Genomic DNA, 19,836 nt, shown 5'->3' on the forward strand with positions numbered 1-19,836 from the left:
CCACCCACACACCCACCCACACACCCACCCACACACTCACCCACACACCCACCCACACACTCACACCCACACACCCACCCACACACTCACACCCACACACCCACCCACACACCCATCCACACACCCACCCACACACTCACACCCACACACCCACCCACACATGCACCCACACACTCACCCACACCCACCCACACATTCACACCCACACACCCACCCACACACCCACCCACATACCCACCCACACACTCACACCCACACACCCACCCATACCCACACCCACCAACACACCCACCCATACACCCATCCACACCCACCCACCCACACACCCACCCACACACTCACACCCACACACCCACCCACACACACCCACCCACACACCCATCCTCACCCACCCACACACCCACACACACACATACACACCCACACACCCATCCACACCCCCATCCACACCCACACCTACACATTCACACCCACACACTCACACACACACACCCATCCACCCACACACCCTGCCACACACCCACCCACACACCCACCCACACACCCAACCACACACACACCCACACACCCATCCACACACACCCACCCACATACCCACACACCCACCCACCCACACACTCACACCCACACACCCACCCACACAACACCCACCCACCCTCACACACACAGGCACACACACACACACCCACCCACCCACACAGACACGCACATGCACCCACACACCCACCCACCCACACACACACGTACACCCACCCACACCCACCCACACGCCACACACACACACACATGCACATGCACCCACACACCCACCCACGTACACACATACGCACATACACCCACAAACCCACCTACACACACACACACACGCACCCACACACCCACCCACACTCACACACACACGCACACACACACCCACACCCACACACACACTGACACACACACCCACACACTCACACACACACACCCACACACAAACACACACACGCACCCACACGCCCACACCCACCCACACACACACCCACACACCCACCCACATACACACACCCACACACCCACACCCACCCCACACACACCCACACACCCACCCACACACCCACCCACACACACATCCACACACCCATCCACACCCACCCACACACACACACCCAGACACACACCCACACACCCACACCCACCCCACACACACCCACACTCACACCCACACACCCACCCACACACACATCCACACACCCATCCACACCCACCCACACACCCACCCACACACACACACCCAGACACACACCCACACACCCACACCCACCCCACACACACCCACACTCACACCCACACACCCACCCACACACACATCCACACACCCATCCACACCCACCCACACACCCACCCACACACACACACCCAGACACACACCCACACACCCACCCACACACACCCATCCACCCACACCCACCCACACACCCACCCACACACACACACCGACCCACACACCCACCCACGCACCCAACCACACACACACGCACACACACCCACACCCACCCACACACACACACACCCACACACACACCCACACACACAAACACACACACGCACTCACACACACGCGCACACACACACCCACACACACAGACACACACAAGCACACACACTCAACACACACACACGCACACCCGCACACCCACGCACACACACACACACACACAGACACACACAAGCACACACACTCAACACACACCCACACATGCACACCCACAAACACACACATACGCACCCACACACACACGCACGCGCACACACATGCACACACACATATGCACACACACACCCCCATCCGCAAACCCACACACACACACACGCACCCACACACACACATACACACATGCACCCACACACACACATGCGCACACACACAAACACACACACACACACACACACGCACACACCCACCCGCACACCCACACACACACACATGCACCCACACACACACGCGCGCTCACACACAAACACACACACACCCACACAAGCACACACACACACACCTGCACACTCACACACCCACACACACACGCACCCCCACACATACACCCACACACACACACACACAGACACGCACGCACACACATGCACACACCCACCCACACACACATACACACACACACCCACACATATGCACACACACACACGCATGCTCGCGCACACACCCCCCACACACACAGAGACACACACACACAGACACACACACACACACAGACACACACACACACCCACATACACCCACACACACACACACACACACACACACACACACACAAACGCACCCACCCACAAGTGGCTGATATGGATAAATTGCAGCTCTTACCTCCAGTTTCCGAGTGTATTCCCTCAAGGAGTTCGTAGCGTTTTTATTTTTCTCAACCCTGTCCAGAAAGATCGCACACTGCAACTCACAAAAGCAAAAACATAAGGACAGCAGGATGGGATGTCTGACTGATCCACCCACTGAGCCTGCACTTTCATCTGTCCAATCATCGCTGCCCTATGGCTGTAACTTCACTTCCTCATCCCAGGAGACCAAAAATCTGTCTATCTCCACCTTAAGCATGTTCAGCTCCCCTCTAAGGTGCAGAATTCCGACGATTCACAACCTTTTGAGTGAATAAGTTCCTCCACATCTCAATCGTAAGTGAGACAGTTTCATCTTCCCCAGCTTGGCAGAAACATCACCTCAGGATCTAACCCATCAATCCACCTCTGCCTTCAGAAATCCGTGTCATAGAGTCATGGAGATGGACAGCACGGAAACAGACCTATCCGTCCAACTCGTCCATGCCAACCAGATATCCCAAATTAATCTAGTCCCATTTACCAGCATCTGGCCCATATCTGTCTAAACCCTTCCTATTCCGATACCCCTCCAGATGCTGTTTAAATGTTGTCACTGTACCAACCTTCACCACTTCCTCTGGCACTTTGTTCCATATGCGCACCACCCTTTGTGTGAAGAAGTTGCCCTTTAGGTCCCTTTTAAATCCGTATCTCAATGAGATTGCTGCTCATTCTTCTGAACTCCAGAGAGTATGGACCTAGTTAACTCAGCATCTTGTCATAAAATGACCCCTCATCCCAGGGACTGGTCAGGTAATGAACCTTTGCTGTGATTGTCCTCAAAGCAAGTTGTATCCATCCCAAAACTGTGCACCGTATTCCAGTTGTAGACTCCCCAAAGTCCTGTACGGATATACCAAGCTTTATTCTTACAGTCCAACCCCCTTTTGCAATAAAGCCCAACATGCCATTTGCCTTCCAGCCTGCTCGCTGTACTTTCACACTGACTCATGGGAAGGTTTTGGCTGGCTTTGATTGGTCACAGCCAATCAGATTGATTGAAGACATTGGACGTTGGAGTAAGCCTGACAAGTTTGGCTCAGTGTATGTATGGAGACGTCATCAGGTGACACCCTCCCCCACCCCCCAACAAATTGTCCCACACTCACTCCAAACGTGACCAATCTCGCAACATTTCCTGTCCCCCCCCCCCACCAATCAGTAAACAAATGAGCTAATCCTCCGCTTAGGGGGTGATTTTAATTTTGTCCGTCAGTCAAACAATCTTTTGCTTTTCGTCTTGGATAATTATATTACAGATTTACTCCAAATCTGTACAAATGTATTCATAACCAGACATTGTCATGCCCCTCAAGTAAGTGTTTACTTGCAGATGGGTCCTGAATATTAATCTTTGATTCCAGTTGGCAGCAGGTCAAGCCTCTTAGTTTGGCCTGAGAGAGTGAGCCAAATCTCAGAACTACCAGCAGCTGAAATCTTTATTTGTGGCTCTTGTGTCTTTTCGATAATCCCCAGGCAGCCAGTGGAAATTCCACCTCAGAGCTCACTAGATGGAGATCCTCAGCCTTTTCTGCAGAGCACCAAAAAAATAATAATTTCTGAATATTGTATATTCCTGAGGGCCTTCAGAATCTTGGCCTTCCTCAGAGCGAGGCCTTCAGAGTCTCAGTCTCCCTGTGATTGAGGCTTTTACAGGGACTGACCTGTGAGGACTTTCTACAGATCTCACTTTAATTGATATCTTCACAGGCCCCGACCTGAGACCTTCAAAATTATAGACCTCACTCTGAGGCCTAGCATCATTGGTTAAGATCTCACCGCTCGGAGGAAAAAAGGCCAAAAACCAGACTCAGTAATACTTGGAAATGAAGGTGCTGGGCATACTGGTGCCCCATTCTGAAGTATACGAGACAAATCAGACCAAGTATACATCATTCTCAAGCGCTACTGGTTTCCCCTTCAAGAAATGAGGCCCTCAAGGTCTGAATCTGGAGCTCATACCTCGCACTATACTTTCCAGTTTCCATTACTTTGCTGGCACCAGTCCTGGGCCTTCCTCGTTTCTGTTGCGTTTTACACGTACCGGACTGACACTGAGCTGCCTGCTGGACCATGGCACCTTCACATCGTCTGTGCCCGTGACCGGAGACTGGCATTTCCTGGAGTCCAGACTCTCAGCGCTGTCGGTGGATTCCTTGTCGCAGGATAGGTTGAGGGTGGACACATTGGTGGATGCAACAGATCGCCTCAGCTCTGGACAGGAGAGTTGTGCATCATCGATGGTCTTATTACGCTCTGTCCTACAGAAAGAGGAAAAGGGCAGGAAGCTCATCACTTGGGTAAGTTCGCTGCCTTCCATTTTGACCCTACCCCTTATCCGGTTGACCCTCTGGAGAGTTTGGGCAAGAGATCAGATGCTCAGACTCCAATGGTTGCCAGGATAATTGCCAACCATGGCTCAATCTGTGTTCCAGTCCTCCCTCAGGAGACAGGCTCATAAGATCAAGGCAAACCCTCCAATCTAGGCCTGAGAGCTGCTCTTTAGATAAGACATGAGAGATCTTGCCTCTCTCTTTGATTGGATGCAAAAGATCCAATGGCTGCTCTTTCAATGGAGAGCCAGGAAGCTCTCCTTGGTGTCCCAGCAAATATTAATCCCACAACTAATGTTGCTAAAGCAACTGATCTGATTGTAGTTGGCTTATTGTCTCTGGGAGCTGGCTGTATGCATATTACCTATCTACCTTCCACCAATACAAACAGTGACTATACATTGGCTGGAAAAGACTTGGGATCAACTCTGAAAGCTGGGGGAGCTGTGAGTACAGTATTTCTTCCTCCTGATCCTGTTGGGAGCTGCTGTGAAGCATTAAGTGATACGAATTGGTATTGAGTGGTGAGACTCATTCAAAGGACATAGATCTTGATTTGGAAAGGTCTTAGTTGTGATTTCTGGTTCTGAGGTCAGAATTTGGTTTCCATTCAGAAGACAGTTTATTCCCAGCTACAGACACCCCCTGGGTTGTGAGCAGGTTCCTGAACATGTTGGTAAGTCAATGCACATCAGAACACAGTGCAGGACAAGGTAAAGAATCACAGACTCATAGACTCATAAAATCCCTACAGTGCAGATGGAAGCCATTTGATTAGATTAGATTACCCACAGTGTGGGAACAGGCACCCTGGCCCAACCAGTCCACACCAACCCTCCGCAGAGTAACCCACCCAGAGCTATGCCCCTAGCCTATAGTTACTCCTGACTAATGCACCTAACACTATGGACAATTTAGCATGGCCAATTCACCTAACCTGCACATCTTTTGGATTGTGGGAGGACACCGGAGCACCCAGAGGAAACCCACACAGACACTGGGAGAATGTGCAAACTCCACACAGTTACCCAAGGCTGGAATCAAACCTGGGACCCTGGTGCTGTGAGGCAGCAGTGCTAACCACTGAGCCATCAAGTCTACACCACGCATACCACCCAGACTCACACCCTCTACCTTATCCCTGTGACCCTGTATTTCCCATGGCGAATCCACCCAGACTCAACATTATGGACAATTTCCCATGGCCAATCCATCCTGACCTGCACATCTTTGGACTGTGGGAGGAAACTGGAGCACCCGGAGGAAACCCACGCAGACACAGGGAGAATGTGCAAACTCCACACAGACAGTCGCCTGAGGCGGGAATTGAACCCGGGTCTCTGACGCTGTGAGGCAGCAGTGCTAACCAGGAGCCGCTCATTATTACAAGGAAATGTCCATATGTCAGATACTCAAAACAACACTTGTATATGGGATTGCTTTCATAAGTACAAGCATTTGGAAGTCAAACACTCCTAAAGCGGGGACTGTCTATGGTTGGATATCGGATTTGCAGAAAGAAGATGGTTTAAGACAGGTATGAATATGCTTGGTCAAAGAGTGATAGGCTTTAAGGAGGGTCTTTGATGAATTGGTGAACCAAATAATCTCCAGTCCTCTGCCCTTTAAATGAAGAGGATTAGGAAGGGATTCATAGAGATTACAGTTTCAGTGATTGACATAATGCACTCAACAGTGGTGCAAACGGAATGGAAGATGAATACAGTTGCTGGAAATAGTCACTGAAATGGGGAATAGGAACAGAGGGAGGGAAAGAGAGAGAGAGAGAGAGACAGAGAGAGAGAGAGAGACAGAGACAGAGAGAGAGAGAGAGTGAGAGGGCCTGGTCCAATGTGCAGAACATGATGATAGGCAGAGAAATGGAAGGAAGCTGATGACCATGGATTGCATATCAATCAAGGAGGACTGGACCCATTGGCCAAACCTGACCAAAACATGGAGAAATCGGCCACCTAGTTTCCAGCTCTGCAGTGAGGGTTTGGTGTGACATTTACTCCCAGAAAGGTGCAGAATTTGGGAATGTGTGGGAATTGGTGGCAGATGGTCAATGTAGGGGAATTCAATGCCGGTCCCAGAAACCTTGTGTAGAATTATTTGAAATTAGCTCTGGAGCAGAAATGAATGAACCCAGGCTGTTGGCTGAGCACAATGTGGAGAAATGGTATACTTATTGGTAATCCAGAAGTTCAGATCTTGTGGCATAGGTTCAAACCCAGCCATAGTTGTTTGGTGGGATTTAAACTCAAATAATAAATGTGAAAGTGTATATCTCAGAAATGATGAGGCTAATCAGCCCAGCCTGCACCATCCCTGGACACTATGGACAATTTCCCATGGCCAATCCACCCTGACCTGCACACCTTTGGACTGTGGAAGGATACCGGAGCACCTGGAGGAAACCCACATAGACACAGGTAGGACGTGCCAAAAAAAAAATCTGGTTCATCCAGGGTACAGGAAATCTGATGCCCTGATCTGGTCTGGCCTACGTGTGATTCCTGACCCACAGCGATGTGGTTGATTGTGAAATGCCCAAGGGAGCCAAACAGTCCACGGGCAATTAGGGACGGGCAGCCCAGGATGATCTCACCAATGATGCCCATATCACGCAAAAGAGAAAAGGAACTTGACCATGTGCGCGTATTTCTGAGCCTAACAACCGCGTAGAGTTGTCAGGATTTTAAAATCCAGTGACAAGCAGCTTCATACCCATGGAAGGAGACAGACTTTTTCTTCTTGGCGAAGAGCCATTTCTTTTCTCTTCTGGCGTGCTCCAGGTTGACTCCCGACATGTCTCCTTTGCATCTGATCTGCTCCTGGCTGGGATTCTGGAGTCGGCTCAGCTCATCCGATTGCCAGATTGTTTTGAAGACAATCTCAGTCATTCTTCAATGGCAGCCTCACCCTGTCTCGATGGCAGAACTGGGTGAGCGAGGTGGCTGCTGGGCTTGATGTGGGCACAGGGGGACAGTGGTTGCCAACTAGCTCGATGGACTTGGTGGAGGAAGAGAATAGCTGAATTTAGTCAGTGGGGTACATTGCCTCACATTTTCTGTATTTGCTCTGACAAAACTTGGCCCCATCAACAGAATCCCCTCTCGCCTAGGAGGATAAACGATACAAAGAGCAATAGATCAGTAGTAAGTTTCATTAATTGTAAAAAGAACACAGCAAATCATGTATTATGAGCAACTGAGAAGTGAGGCATCGCCATAGTAACACAGGAAATGAGGTGTCACAATGGTGCAAGAACACAGGAAATGAGGTGTCACAATGGTGTAAAGAACACAGGAAATGAGGTGTCACAATGGTGCAAGAACACAGGAAATGAGGTGTCACAATGGTGTAAAGAACACAAGAAATGAGGTGTCACAATGGTGTAAAGAACACAGGAAATGATGTGTCACAATGGTCTAAAGAACACAGGAAATGAGCTGTCACAATGGCATAAAGAACACAGGAAATGAGGTGTCACAATGGTCTAAAGAACACAAGAAATGAGCTGTCACAATGGCATAAAGAACACAGGAAATGAGGTGTCACAATGGTGCAAAAACACAGGAAATGAGGTGTTACAATGATGCAAGAACACAAGAAGTGAGATGTCACAATGGTGGGAGAACACAGGAAATGAGGTGTCACAATGATGGGCGGCACGGTGGCACAGTGGTTAGCACTGCTGCCTCACAGCGCCAGAGACCTGCGTTCAGTTCCCGCCTCAGGCGACTGACTGTGTGGAGTTTGCACGTTCTCCCCGTGTCTGTGTGGGTTTCCTCTGGGTGCTCCAGTTTCCTCCCACAATCCAAAGATGTGCAGGTCAGGTGAATTGGCCATGCTAAATTGCCCATAGTGTTAGGTAAGGGGTAAATGTATGGGTGGGTTGCGCTTCGGCGGGTCGGTGTGGACTTGTTGGGCCGAAGGGCCTGTTTCTACACTGTAAGTAATCTAATCTAATCTAATCTAAACACAGGAAATGAGGTGTCACAATGATGCAAGAACACAGCAAATGAGGTGTCACAATCACGTAGAAAACACACGGGAATGAGATGTCACAACAGTGTAAAAGAAACAGCAAATTATGTCTTTAGAATGGCCAGACCTCCAGTTTGTACTGATAAGTCTGGCTTCATTATATCTGGATTGTGTCCAGTTCCAGTTAGATTCACATCTACTTGGTTAGTAAGTTTGCAGATGACACCAGAATTGGTGGTGTAGTGGACAGCAAGAAGGGGTTACCTCAGAATACAATGGGATCGTGATCAACTGGGCCAATGGGCCAATGGGCCAAGGCATGGCAGATGGAGTTTGATTTAGATAAATGTGAGGTGCTGCACTTTGGAAAGGCAAATCAGGGCAGGACTTATACACGTAATGATAAGGTCTTGGGTGATGTTGCTGAACAAAGAGACCTTGGGTACAGGTTCATAGTTCCTTGAAAGTGGAGTCGCAGGTAGACAGGGTAGTGAAGAATGCATTTGGTAGACTTGCAATTATTGGTCAGTGCATTGAGTATAGGATTTGGGAGGCTATGTTGCAGCTATACAGGACAATGGTTAGACAACTTTTGGAAATTCTGCATTCAATTCTCATCCCACTGCTATAGGAAAGATGTTGTGAAACTTGAAAGGGTTCAGCAAAGATTTACAAGGATGTTACCTGGGTTAGGAATTTGAGTTATAGGGAGAGGCTGTTTTCCCTGGAGCATCAGAGGCTGAGGGGTGACCTGATAGAGGTTTATAAAATCATGTGGGGCATGGATAGGGTAAATAGGCAAAGGTATTTTCCTTCAAGTGGGAGAGTTCAAAACATGGGGCAGACTGTTAAGGTGAGAGGAGAAAAGTTTAAAAAAGAGATGGGGGCAATTGTTTTCCACAGCCAGTGGTTAGTGTGTGGAATGAACTGCCAGAGAAAGTGATGGATACAGTTACAATGTTTAAGAGACATGTGGCTAATTTCTTGAATAGGAAAGGTTTTGGGGGATGTGGACCAAATACAGGCAGGTGGTTCTAGTTTAATTTGGGAACATGGTCGGTATGGACTAGTTGGACCGAAGGGTCTGTTTCTATGCTGTATGACTCTATGACTCTAAATTATTGTAGGAAACGTCATGACCACCACTTTGGACAGGATCTTTACAAAATGGATTTTGTCAGAAGCTATCAATACAGACAATGGACCACAGTCAGTGTACAGTATTCCTCGTTAGTAATAGAATTCACCACCACCCAATACAACTCCTGATCAAACAGTGGAATCATCCTTTTCTACACTGTGATAAAGGACAGTCTGAGAATTGGTTTGTCAGCGGGAAGGATGTTTGTCCTTTCTTCCTACAGATCAATCCACCTTTTTCACACGGAAAGACACCAGTCAAAATTGTGATTCATTAACTTTGGCAGGCCACAGGCCGTTCTTAAACCGTCGAATGGGAATGTCAGGTTGAAAGCAGCAGAAATTGTAAAGCATACTTCCCCAGTGAACATGCGCAAGGGAACCACAACTTAAGGTTACAGGTTGGGTTCCTATCACGTGGTGAAATTGTGACCACAACCACATAGCACTCTCTGTGTCAAAGCAGGTCAATAATTGCTCAGTACCAACACTTAACTGCTGGATGATCATGCAAAATAGAACAGGAAATATTTGGTAGTGAACCGATGAGGACAGTGATTATGAGGATACAATGAATGGCTGTAATGTTGATCTTACAGAAACACCACCTTCAGTTTTCAGACATCAGTGCTGTTATATAGCCTTGCTACCACAAGGACAGTTTCTGTACTTGTGGATATTGCTTGTTCAATAATACACATTCAATATCTGTGTCATTTGTCGAATATCATTCATTCAATTTCCCAAGCACTAAATGCCTCTGAGGGGTTTGAATGGTAAATGGAGAGTAAGCTGTTTAGGCCAATACTCGCTAGAAGAATGAGAGGAGATCTAATCAAATTTTATAAGAAGCTAAAGGAGACAAAGTAGATGTACAGAGGGTGTTTCCTCTTGTGTGGCAATCTAGAACAAGAGATCATTCTTTTAGGATATAGATATAGAAGCCCTACAGTGTGGAAACAGGCCCTTCAGCCCAACAAGTCCACACTGACCCTGCAAAGAGTAACCCACCTAGACCCATTCCCTACTCTCTCCATTTACCCCTGACTAATGCACCTAACCAACACATCCCTGAATACTAAGGGCAATTTTAGCATGGCCAATTCACCTGACCTGCACACCTTTGGACTGTGGGAGGAAACCACAGCACCCAGAGGAAACCCAAGCAGACTCAGGGAGAACATGCAAACTCCACATAGTAAGTCGCCCGAGGCTGGAATCAGGTCCCTGGCGCTGTGAGACAATAGTGTTAGCCACCATGCCGCCCTATGGCTAATGGTTGGCAGATGTAAAATAGCGATGAGGAGGAATTATTTCTCTCAAAGGGTCGTGGATTTCAAAGTGAGGCGGATGGCTGAGACATTGAGTAAGTTTAGGGAGGACAGAGGGAGATTTGTAAATAGTAATGGATTGAAGGGTTAAGAAGAGAAGGCAGGAAAGTAGAGTTGAGCCCGAGATGAGGTCAGCCATGATGGTAGAGCAGGCTTGAGGGGCTGAATGGTCTACTCCTGCTCCCAGTTCTTATTAGGAATTCCCAATTCATCCATTGGTACTCTGGCAGATTTTAGCAAAACTAGAAGAAAAAATAGATTTCAATATCGTGTTATCATCTACCCAGCTCCCCTGCCCTGGCTTTACTGTGACCAATGCCTGTTCTCCCTCTCTCTCAGACTTCCTCTCCACCTATCCACTCACTCCTCCCTCCCCCCAGCCCAACTGCCTGCCATCAGCATGAATCCCACCTTTTCCTGGCTGTTATCAGAAAGGTCAGTGGACTCGAAATGTTAACTCTTGTTTCTCTCTCTCCACAGACCTGCTGAGTTTCTGCAGCAATTTCTGTTTTTATTTGATTTAAATCTTCAGCTTTCTTGGTTCTTTGTTTCAAGTTAATAGGCCTGTTGGAAGAATACTTGCAAGGCATGCCAATAAAGTTCTTGGGATAGTTCTATATTCAACCAGACACATTTAGAGTTATAACTGCACCAGACTCCCTCTGCTGGTACAAGTGTATATCAAGCAGATAAAATTCACAGTGCAATTTCTCAGGCATCCCAATGATACCCACACACACCAAAGTGCCAGAAGAAGTGAATTTACCATGATGAGAGGGTGAGAGCTCAGAAAAGCCTTGTGTTCACACCATTTTAGTCTAGGACTACTGAGGCCAATGGATTTGTCCCAACATCATCCCAACTGTGATTAGTTAATCCAGCAGGAAGCAGGTTTCAAACACGGATCATGTGTTCTGGTTTCAGTTCTGACTGACCTATTGGGAAACTACACATCTAAATTCAACCTTGATTCGAACAACTGAACTATATGAGGCCTAGCCCACATGGTCAATGTTGGTGTTTGTGTGTCATCTGAGCCTTCTCCACCCGACATCACCTCTCTGTATCAGCATTACTTCCGATTCCTTGTATTTATCCAGTTTCATCTTAAATCCATCTATTCATCTCAATTGTGCCTAGTGATAGCAAAATCCACATCCTCACCAACTCTCTGCATTAATAACGCTTCTGGATATTCTGGATAGTCTTGCTGTGCTCCACAATTGATAGTGTCCTCTTTGCATATAGCTTATCAACCCTTCAGAATTACTGTCAGCCTCTATCAAGTCACTCCCTTAACCTTTCCCTTTCTGGAGATAAGTGCCTTGCTTTTGATTTAAATAAGTGTCTTTAATAAATTTTCCAGTGAATAATTTGTTTTCATGTAAGTTATATTTTAAATGTACATTACAGATCCACATGGCCAACATTCCAATAATAAGGCATTACTCTAATATTTTGGGGCCTTTATCAATGTTAGTTTATGACTGCAATGTCAGTTTATTGCTGTGAGATTTGTTTTAATTATGGTAATGTTATCATTTCACCTGAAATTTCATGCATAATTACGATCTCAACTAGTTACAGATTAAAGTGAAATTTGAACTTCCTAACACATCAAGGCTTCATGTTGTAAGAGAACGTTCACTGTGTCAATGACAACAAAAGCCCCAATTCTTTCATACTACTTGGTCTTTGAAATTGACAACCAGTCTCCTGGAACCAATCAAAAGTGTTTTTCAGCTCTGAAGAGCATACTTCTGTTCCTTTCTTTTCCCAAAACTGGATGTAGGTTTGCTTGCTGAGCTGGAAGTTTCATTTTCAGATGTTTCGTCACTGTACAAGGTAACATCTTCAGTGAGCCTCCGGATAAAGCACTGGTGTATAGCCTGCTTTCTCTTATGTGTTTGGGTTGGTGTTGTCATTTCCTGTAGTGATGTCATTTCCACTGGCAATGTTATTTCCTGCTCTTTTTCTCAGGGAGTGGTAAATGGGGTCCAAGTCAATGCATTGGTTCATAGAGTTTCAGTTGGAATGCCATGCCTCTATATTAGATTCCCTACAGTGTGGAAACAGGCCCTTTGGCCCAACAAGTCCACACCGACCCTCTGAAGAGTAACCCACCCAGACCCATTTCCCGCTGACTAATGCACCTAACACTATGGGCAATTTAGCATGGCCAATTCACCTGGCCCACATGTCTTTGGACTGTGGGAGGAAACTGGAGCACCCGGAGGAAACCCACGCAGACACGGGGAGAATGTGCCAACTCCACACAGAGAGTCACCCGAGGCAGGAATTGAACCCAGGCCCCTGGTGTTGTGAGGCAGCTGTGCTAACCACTGAGCCACCATTCTAGGAATTCTCGTGTATGTCTCTGTTTGGCTTGTCCAAGCATGGATGTGTTGTCCCAGTCGAAGTGGTGTCCTTCCTTATCTGTATGTAAGGATACTAGTGAGAGTGGGTCATTTTTTTTATGCCTAGTTGATGTTCATGTATCCTGGTGGCTAGTTTCCTGCCTGTTTGTCCAATGTAGTGTTTGTTGCAGTTCTCGCACGGTATTTTGTAAAGGACATTAGTTTTGCTCATTGTCTGTATAGGGTCTTTCAAGTTCATTCGCTGCTGTTTTAGTGTGTTGGTGGGTTTATGGGGTACCATATGCCAAGGGGTCTGAGTAGTCTGGCAGTCATTCCTGAAAAGTCTTTGATGTAGTGTTTGGGTTTGTTGCTGAGTAATCAGGGGACTATGTTCATTGGGTACCCATTCTTTTTGAATACACTGGATTTCCAATTGGGGAACGTCAAACCAGCGTCTACAGGAAAACAATACATACTGATCAAATATTGAACTACAGAAGCAATCATCCCAACACCCACAAACGAAGCTGCATTAGAACATTATTTCAACGAGCCACCACACACTGCAGCACAGACGAACCATGAAGAGCAGAGGAAAATCACCTATACAGTGTATTCAAAATGAACAGGTACCCAATGATCACAGTCCTCCGATTACTCAGCAACAATCACAAACAAGCAGACAAAACACGTCCAGAAACCCTAGCCACTCTTCCCTACATCAAAGACATTCTCAGAAATGCCAGACTACTCAGATCACTTGGCATCATGGTTGCCCAGAAACCCACCAACTCACTAAAACAGCAGCTAATGAACTTAAAAGATGCTATGCAGACAACAAGCAAATCTAATGTCATTTACAAAATACCGTGCAAGAACTGTAACAAACACTACATTAGACAAACAGGCAGAAAACTAGCCACCAGGATACATGAATATTAACTATCCACAAAAAGACATGACCCACTCTCAATAGTATCCTTACATACGGATGAGGAAGGACACCACTTCGACTGGGACAACACATCCATCCTAGGACAAGCCAAACAGAGACATGTATGAGAATTCCTAGAAGCATGGCATTCCAGCCGGAACTCTATCAACAAACACATTGACTTGGATCCCATTTACTGCCCCCGAGAAAAAGAACAGGAAATAACATCACCACAGGAAATGACGTCACCACAGGAAATGATATTACCAACCCAGGGAAACCCAAACACATAAATAGAAAGCAGGCTATACCACCAGTGCTTCATCTGGAGGCTCACTGAAGATGTTACCTAATATGGTGATGAAACATCTGAAAATGAATCTTCCAGCTCAGCAGACAAACTTTAGAACATAGAACAATACAGCACAGAACAGGCCCTTTTGCCCACGATGTTGTGCCGAACATTTGTCCTAGCTTAAGCACCCATCAATGTACCTATCCAATTGCCGCTTAAAGGTCACCAAAGATTCTGACTCTACCACTCCCACAGGCAGCGCATACCATGCCCCCACCACTCTCTGGGTAAAGAACCCACCCCTGACATCTCCCCTATACCTTCCACCCTTCACCTTAAATTTATGTCCCCTTGTAACACTCTGTTGCACCCGGGGAAAAAGTTTCTGACTGTCTACTCTATCTATTCCTCTGATCATCTTATAAACCTCTATCAAGTCACCCCTCATCCTTTACCGTTCCAACGAGAAAAGGCACTCTCAACCTAACTTCCTTCCAGAACCTCTACCTGAGCTACAAATCTTCTTAAAACATGTTTTTCCCAATACTATTTCCCACTGGCAGAATGTTTCTGGGGAGTTAGTTAGGCTTCAGTTAGGCAAATCCTCCAGCCTTGTTTTGACTCTTTGCAAACTCTATCTTCAAACTGAGTACATTCTTCCTATAAGCATTCTAGCTGAGGAGCAGGCCTGGGTAACATCTCTCTCCTTTTGTTCTTCTCTTGGCTGCAGATGATCAAAGATTAAGCTGCAACTGCTCCGTGTCTGTGAGATTTCTGGAGATGTTTAGGGAAGCCTGTAACCTGATCTCAAAATGGCTTCCTCTAGCCTCCTCTCTATGGCAATGGGAAGCACACTAGCTTTGTATCTAATTAGAAATCACCCATCTGTGTCACCGCTGCAATAGAAGACCATGTTCCAGCATAACTATTTACGCTTGACAATGATAATGTTTTTCCAGGTCTTAGAGTTTTCTTGTGGATTCAGAAGCAGCTGTCACTGTATCTGGGAGTAAACATTTCACATTTGTCCTTTATTAACAAAATTTACATTTTCTTCTTATCTTTCGCAATTAAACCTCCTATGTGTGCTGTCTGATAAACTTGTCATTTAGCTTACATTGACAGGTACAGTTACAAACATTCTAAAGTCCGTGTCATTTTGTTTTTCAGTCATTTTAATTGTGGATTGAAATGGAAAAAAAGACTTGTTTTAAAGCTAAAGACTGCTGAAGGATTGCTGCATGTTATGAAAGCAACCCTCCGTGTAAATACTGTTTACACAGCTGCAGCAGTCTCGTTTACAGCTGAGCTGGCACCAAAAAGTTGAGTTCAAATGGACTGTTGGTTGACAACGAGGAGCTGACTGGTTTGTGAGCTGGTGACCAGTTAACAATAACGAAGCCCTTCTGCCTGACGATAGCTATGCGATCAGTTTGCAGGTCACTGACGGGATTGGGAGTGTGAACAAAATAGTGAGAAGCCTCAGACCTCCTCGGCTCAGGAGCAATCTTAGTTTTCGGCAGTTTGAGCCTGAAGAAAACCAGTTCATTTTTCTTCCAGAGGTTGCTGAAAGCTCAGACTTTTAACAAATAGGTCAGGTGCCTTTAGTTAGTGTGAACCAGCCACCCTGCAAACTAGTGAACGTTTTCAGAGCACTGAGGCTGAGAGGCGACAGAAGAATTATCTCAGCAATCCCCCATGAACAGGAACCACGAGGCTGTCTTCCCAGTGTTTGCCACCCCCCATAACACCCAGTTTTCCCCTCCCCTGTCTATTTGTATGAGAGTGTGTTTGTGTGTGTGTGTGACAGAGTGTGTGTGAGAGTGTGTGAGTGTTAATGTGTGTGAGAGAGCTTATGTATGTACACGTGTCAGTGTGTGTGTCTGTGCGTGTGAGACTGAATGTTTGCAATTTTGGAGAATGTGTATATGTGTGTGTGTATGAGTGTATGTGTGAGTGTGTGAGTGTGAGTGAGTATGAATGTGTGTGTATGAGTGTGTGTATGTGTGAGTGAGAGTGTGTGAGTGTGCATATGCATGAGTGTGTGTGCAAGAGAGTGTGAGAAAGCAAGAATGTATGAGAGAGAGAATGTGTTTTCAAGAGAGTGTGTGTGAGAGAGAGTGTGTGTGTGTGAATGTGTGTGTGTGTGTGTGAGAGAGAGAGAGAGAGTATGTGTGTATAGAGGGGGAGTTTATAAGACGGTTAGAGTTTTAACTGGTAGAGTTAAATGTCGATGGTTCATTATTGTAGCTGCAATCTAATTATCTGTAATAAATAGCAATTTTCATTAAGGACAGGAATCTGATCTGTGCTTTCTCTGAGCTGGGTCTGAAGTCAGGTTATCTGGGCAATTTCTGCATGCTTTTTAAATACCTTAACTTCTGTGATCAGTTTGAAATGGCTGGTTTTCAGCCCAGTGAGGTGTAACACCATGATAACCTAATAAATCAAAAGATATAAACCTAAAACATACTAATCCTATAACCTTCACGGTTGTAACAAAGAGCAGAACCGAACAAAAACAGGGAAACTGGAAATGTCTGGAATCTGCCATCACTCAAAGGGTTAAATTGTCAGGACTTTCAGTGTATTTCATTCCAGTTGGTCAAAAGAAAATTCCAAGATTAAACACCTGTACAGAGTCAAATGATGTAGGGAGGACACATTTGCCCATTGTCTTTATACTGCCTCTTTTTTCGAGCATTGAGAACTGGCACCATTTCTCTGCCCCATGGGTACAGAACATAATAAAATCTCAATTACAACTGCGGGCTTCCAACTTCAGAAAGAAGATGCCATTTGGGATCATTAGCTCCAGACTCCCTCCCACAGGACCTGAAGTTACTCTTGGCTTGTCGTCCACAACTGGAAGGCAAAGTGAAGGATTGTGATATTCACGGTGCGGGCTAGCATTGCTGAGGCAGTTCTCATTTTGAATCGCTACGGCCTGCTGTCCTTTTTCGCTGAAGGGTCTGGAAAAGAGGAATCATTATAAATACGTCTTGACAGATTTTTGTTGAGTGAGGTTGATGGTACTAAGGTGGGCAGATGGAGTCACGAAAGAGGTCAGGGCTAGCAGAACAGGCTCGAGGGACTGAATGGCTTCTTACGGGGGCAGCTCAGGATGTTCCATGGGTGGGACATCTCATCAGAGATGTGAGGTGGCATCAATGCCAACTGTGGGTTGGATAGGCCACCCCTGCTTGTTCCATTGTATTTGGCAGCCATTGCTAAACTGCCAGTCCCACACTCGGGTTGTTGTACACACCAGGGGGGCTGTTGTCACATGATCTTTCTGTGCCCTGTCCCCATCTCATCTCACACACAGACATATGCCATTGGTCTATCCTCCAGCCGACACTCCCTTCCCACAGTAATCAGAAAGGGAACGGGCCTTTGCTAATCCAATTGGATTAATCTCGTCTGTTCCACTGTTTTTTTTTGTAAACTAATAAATCAAGGCAGGTTTGGAAAATTACTTGACGTTTCAATAAACCATCTTGCTCTCATGCCAACTTTTCAGTCCAGACCTGTTGCAAGATTCCAATGAAACGCAAAGCAAGTTGGAAGAAGAACACTCTCATTCTCCACTTCGGCATTTTACAGCCTCAAGCTCTCAATACTTAGTTCAGTAACTTCTGAAACAAACTGTTTAACTAACTGAGGCAGCACAGTAGTTAGCACAGCTGCCTCACAGCACCAGAGACCCAGGGTTCGATTCCAGCCTCGGGGTGACTGTCTGTGTGGAGTTTACACGTACTCCCCGTGTCTGCATACCATATCGTCCAGGGATGTGCAGGCTCATTGGACTAGCCATGGGAAATGCAGGGTTATAGGGTAGGGTTGTGGGTCTGGGTGTGATGTGTTTCCGAGGGATGCGTGGACCTGATAATGAATTGCCTGTTTCCACACTGTCAGGATTGTATGACTATACTCTGTCAGTTCTCCATTTTTGCTACATTCTCTCCTCCTCTTCCTGCCCCTTCCTCTTTGCCTTGTCTTGTTCACTTTGTTCTCCAGCTACCTGATGAGGGAGCAGCGCTCCGAAAGCTAGTGCTTCCAAATAAACCTGTTGGACTATAACCTGGTGTTGTGTGATTTTGAACTTTGTCCAACCCAGTCCAACACCAGCTCCTCCACATCACTTTGCGCTCAGTGGAGAGGACCCATTCTCTTCCCTTCACACCAAGATTTACATGCATTTTACGAAAAAAATCTTTCACCACCATTCACCACTCCTTTGTTTTTTTGCAACAGAAACAGAAATTGCTGGAGAAATTCAGCAGGTCAGGCAGCATTTGTGGAGAGAGAAGCAGAGTTAATGTTTTGGGTCCAGTGACCCTTCTTCAGAATTTTTCTAGCAATTGTTCCACTGGGATTCTTTTCCCATGTAGCATCTCTCCCATTGCTCTCCCTGAACCTCTGTCAAAAATATATGTAAGAAAACTATCTTCCAACATCTACTTCTGAAGAGAAGTCACCCTGGTAGGCAGCACAGTGGTTAGCACCACTGCCTGGCAGTGCCAGGGACCCAGGTTTAGCTACAGCCTTGGGTGGCTGTTTGTATGGTGTTCACATATTCTCCCTGTGTCTGTGTGGGTGTGCTGTGGTTTCCTCACAATTCAAAGATGTGCAGGTCAGGTGGATTGGCCATAGTATCCAGGAATGTGCAGGCTAGGCGTGTTAGCCATGGGGAAATGCAAGGTTACAGGACAGGGGGGAATGGGTCTGGGTGGGATGCTCCTTGGAGGGTTGGCGTGAATGCAATGGACCAAATGGCCCGCTTGGAGAAAGTGAGAACTGCAGTTGCTGGAGATCAGAATCGAGAGTGTGGTGCTGGAAAAGCACAGCAGGTCATTCTCCTGCTCACCCGATGCTGCCTGACCGGCTGTGATTTTCCAGCACCACACTCTAAACAAATGGCCTGCTTCCCCACTGTAGGGATTCTATGAATTAGAGTCTTTGTTTAACAGATTCTACCTACATCTGCCTTAGAAATATTCCAACGGGGGTGTGGGGGGGTCGAAAGCTTATTCGAGGTAAGCAGGAATGGAGAATTTATAATCAGATCAGC

At 46.6% G+C, this 19,836-nt stretch overlaps 2 protein-coding genes across 3 annotated transcripts in view; both read right to left on the reverse strand.

Moving 5' to 3' along the window:
* LOC122542017 (uncharacterized) overlaps window positions 1-7,618 on the reverse strand; it is a 35,034-nt gene extending 27,416 nt beyond the window's left edge. The window contains exons 1-3 of the mRNA XM_087978027.1: window positions 7,443-7,618; window positions 4,424-4,640; window positions 2,354-2,530 (exon numbers count right to left, since the gene is read on the reverse strand). Of these exons, the coding sequence (XP_087834153.1) occupies window positions 2,354-2,530; window positions 4,424-4,640; window positions 7,443-7,618 (570 nt within the window). The remainder of the gene's footprint in view (window positions 1-2,353; window positions 2,531-4,423; window positions 4,641-7,442) is intronic.
* A 7,635-nt stretch (window positions 7,619-15,253) lies between these two features.
* Window positions 15,254-19,836, reverse strand: part of LOC122542213 (transient receptor potential cation channel subfamily M member 4) — a 94,374-nt gene continuing 89,791 nt past the window's right edge. For both annotated transcript variants that reach the window (XM_087978286.1, XM_043679710.2), the window contains one exon: window positions 15,254-17,734. In XM_087978286.1, coding sequence (XP_087834412.1) covers window positions 17,703-17,734 — 32 coding nt within the window. In that variant the 3' untranslated portion in view covers window positions 15,254-17,702. The remainder of the gene's footprint in view (window positions 17,735-19,836) is intronic.

The sequence above is a fragment of the Chiloscyllium plagiosum genome, unplaced genomic scaffold (assembly GCF_037043375.1).
Source record: "Chiloscyllium plagiosum isolate Xiang-an unplaced genomic scaffold, Cpla_swu_hap1 HiC_scaffold_33, whole genome shotgun sequence".
NCBI classification, from domain to species: Eukaryota; Metazoa; Chordata; class Chondrichthyes; order Orectolobiformes; family Hemiscylliidae; genus Chiloscyllium; species Chiloscyllium plagiosum.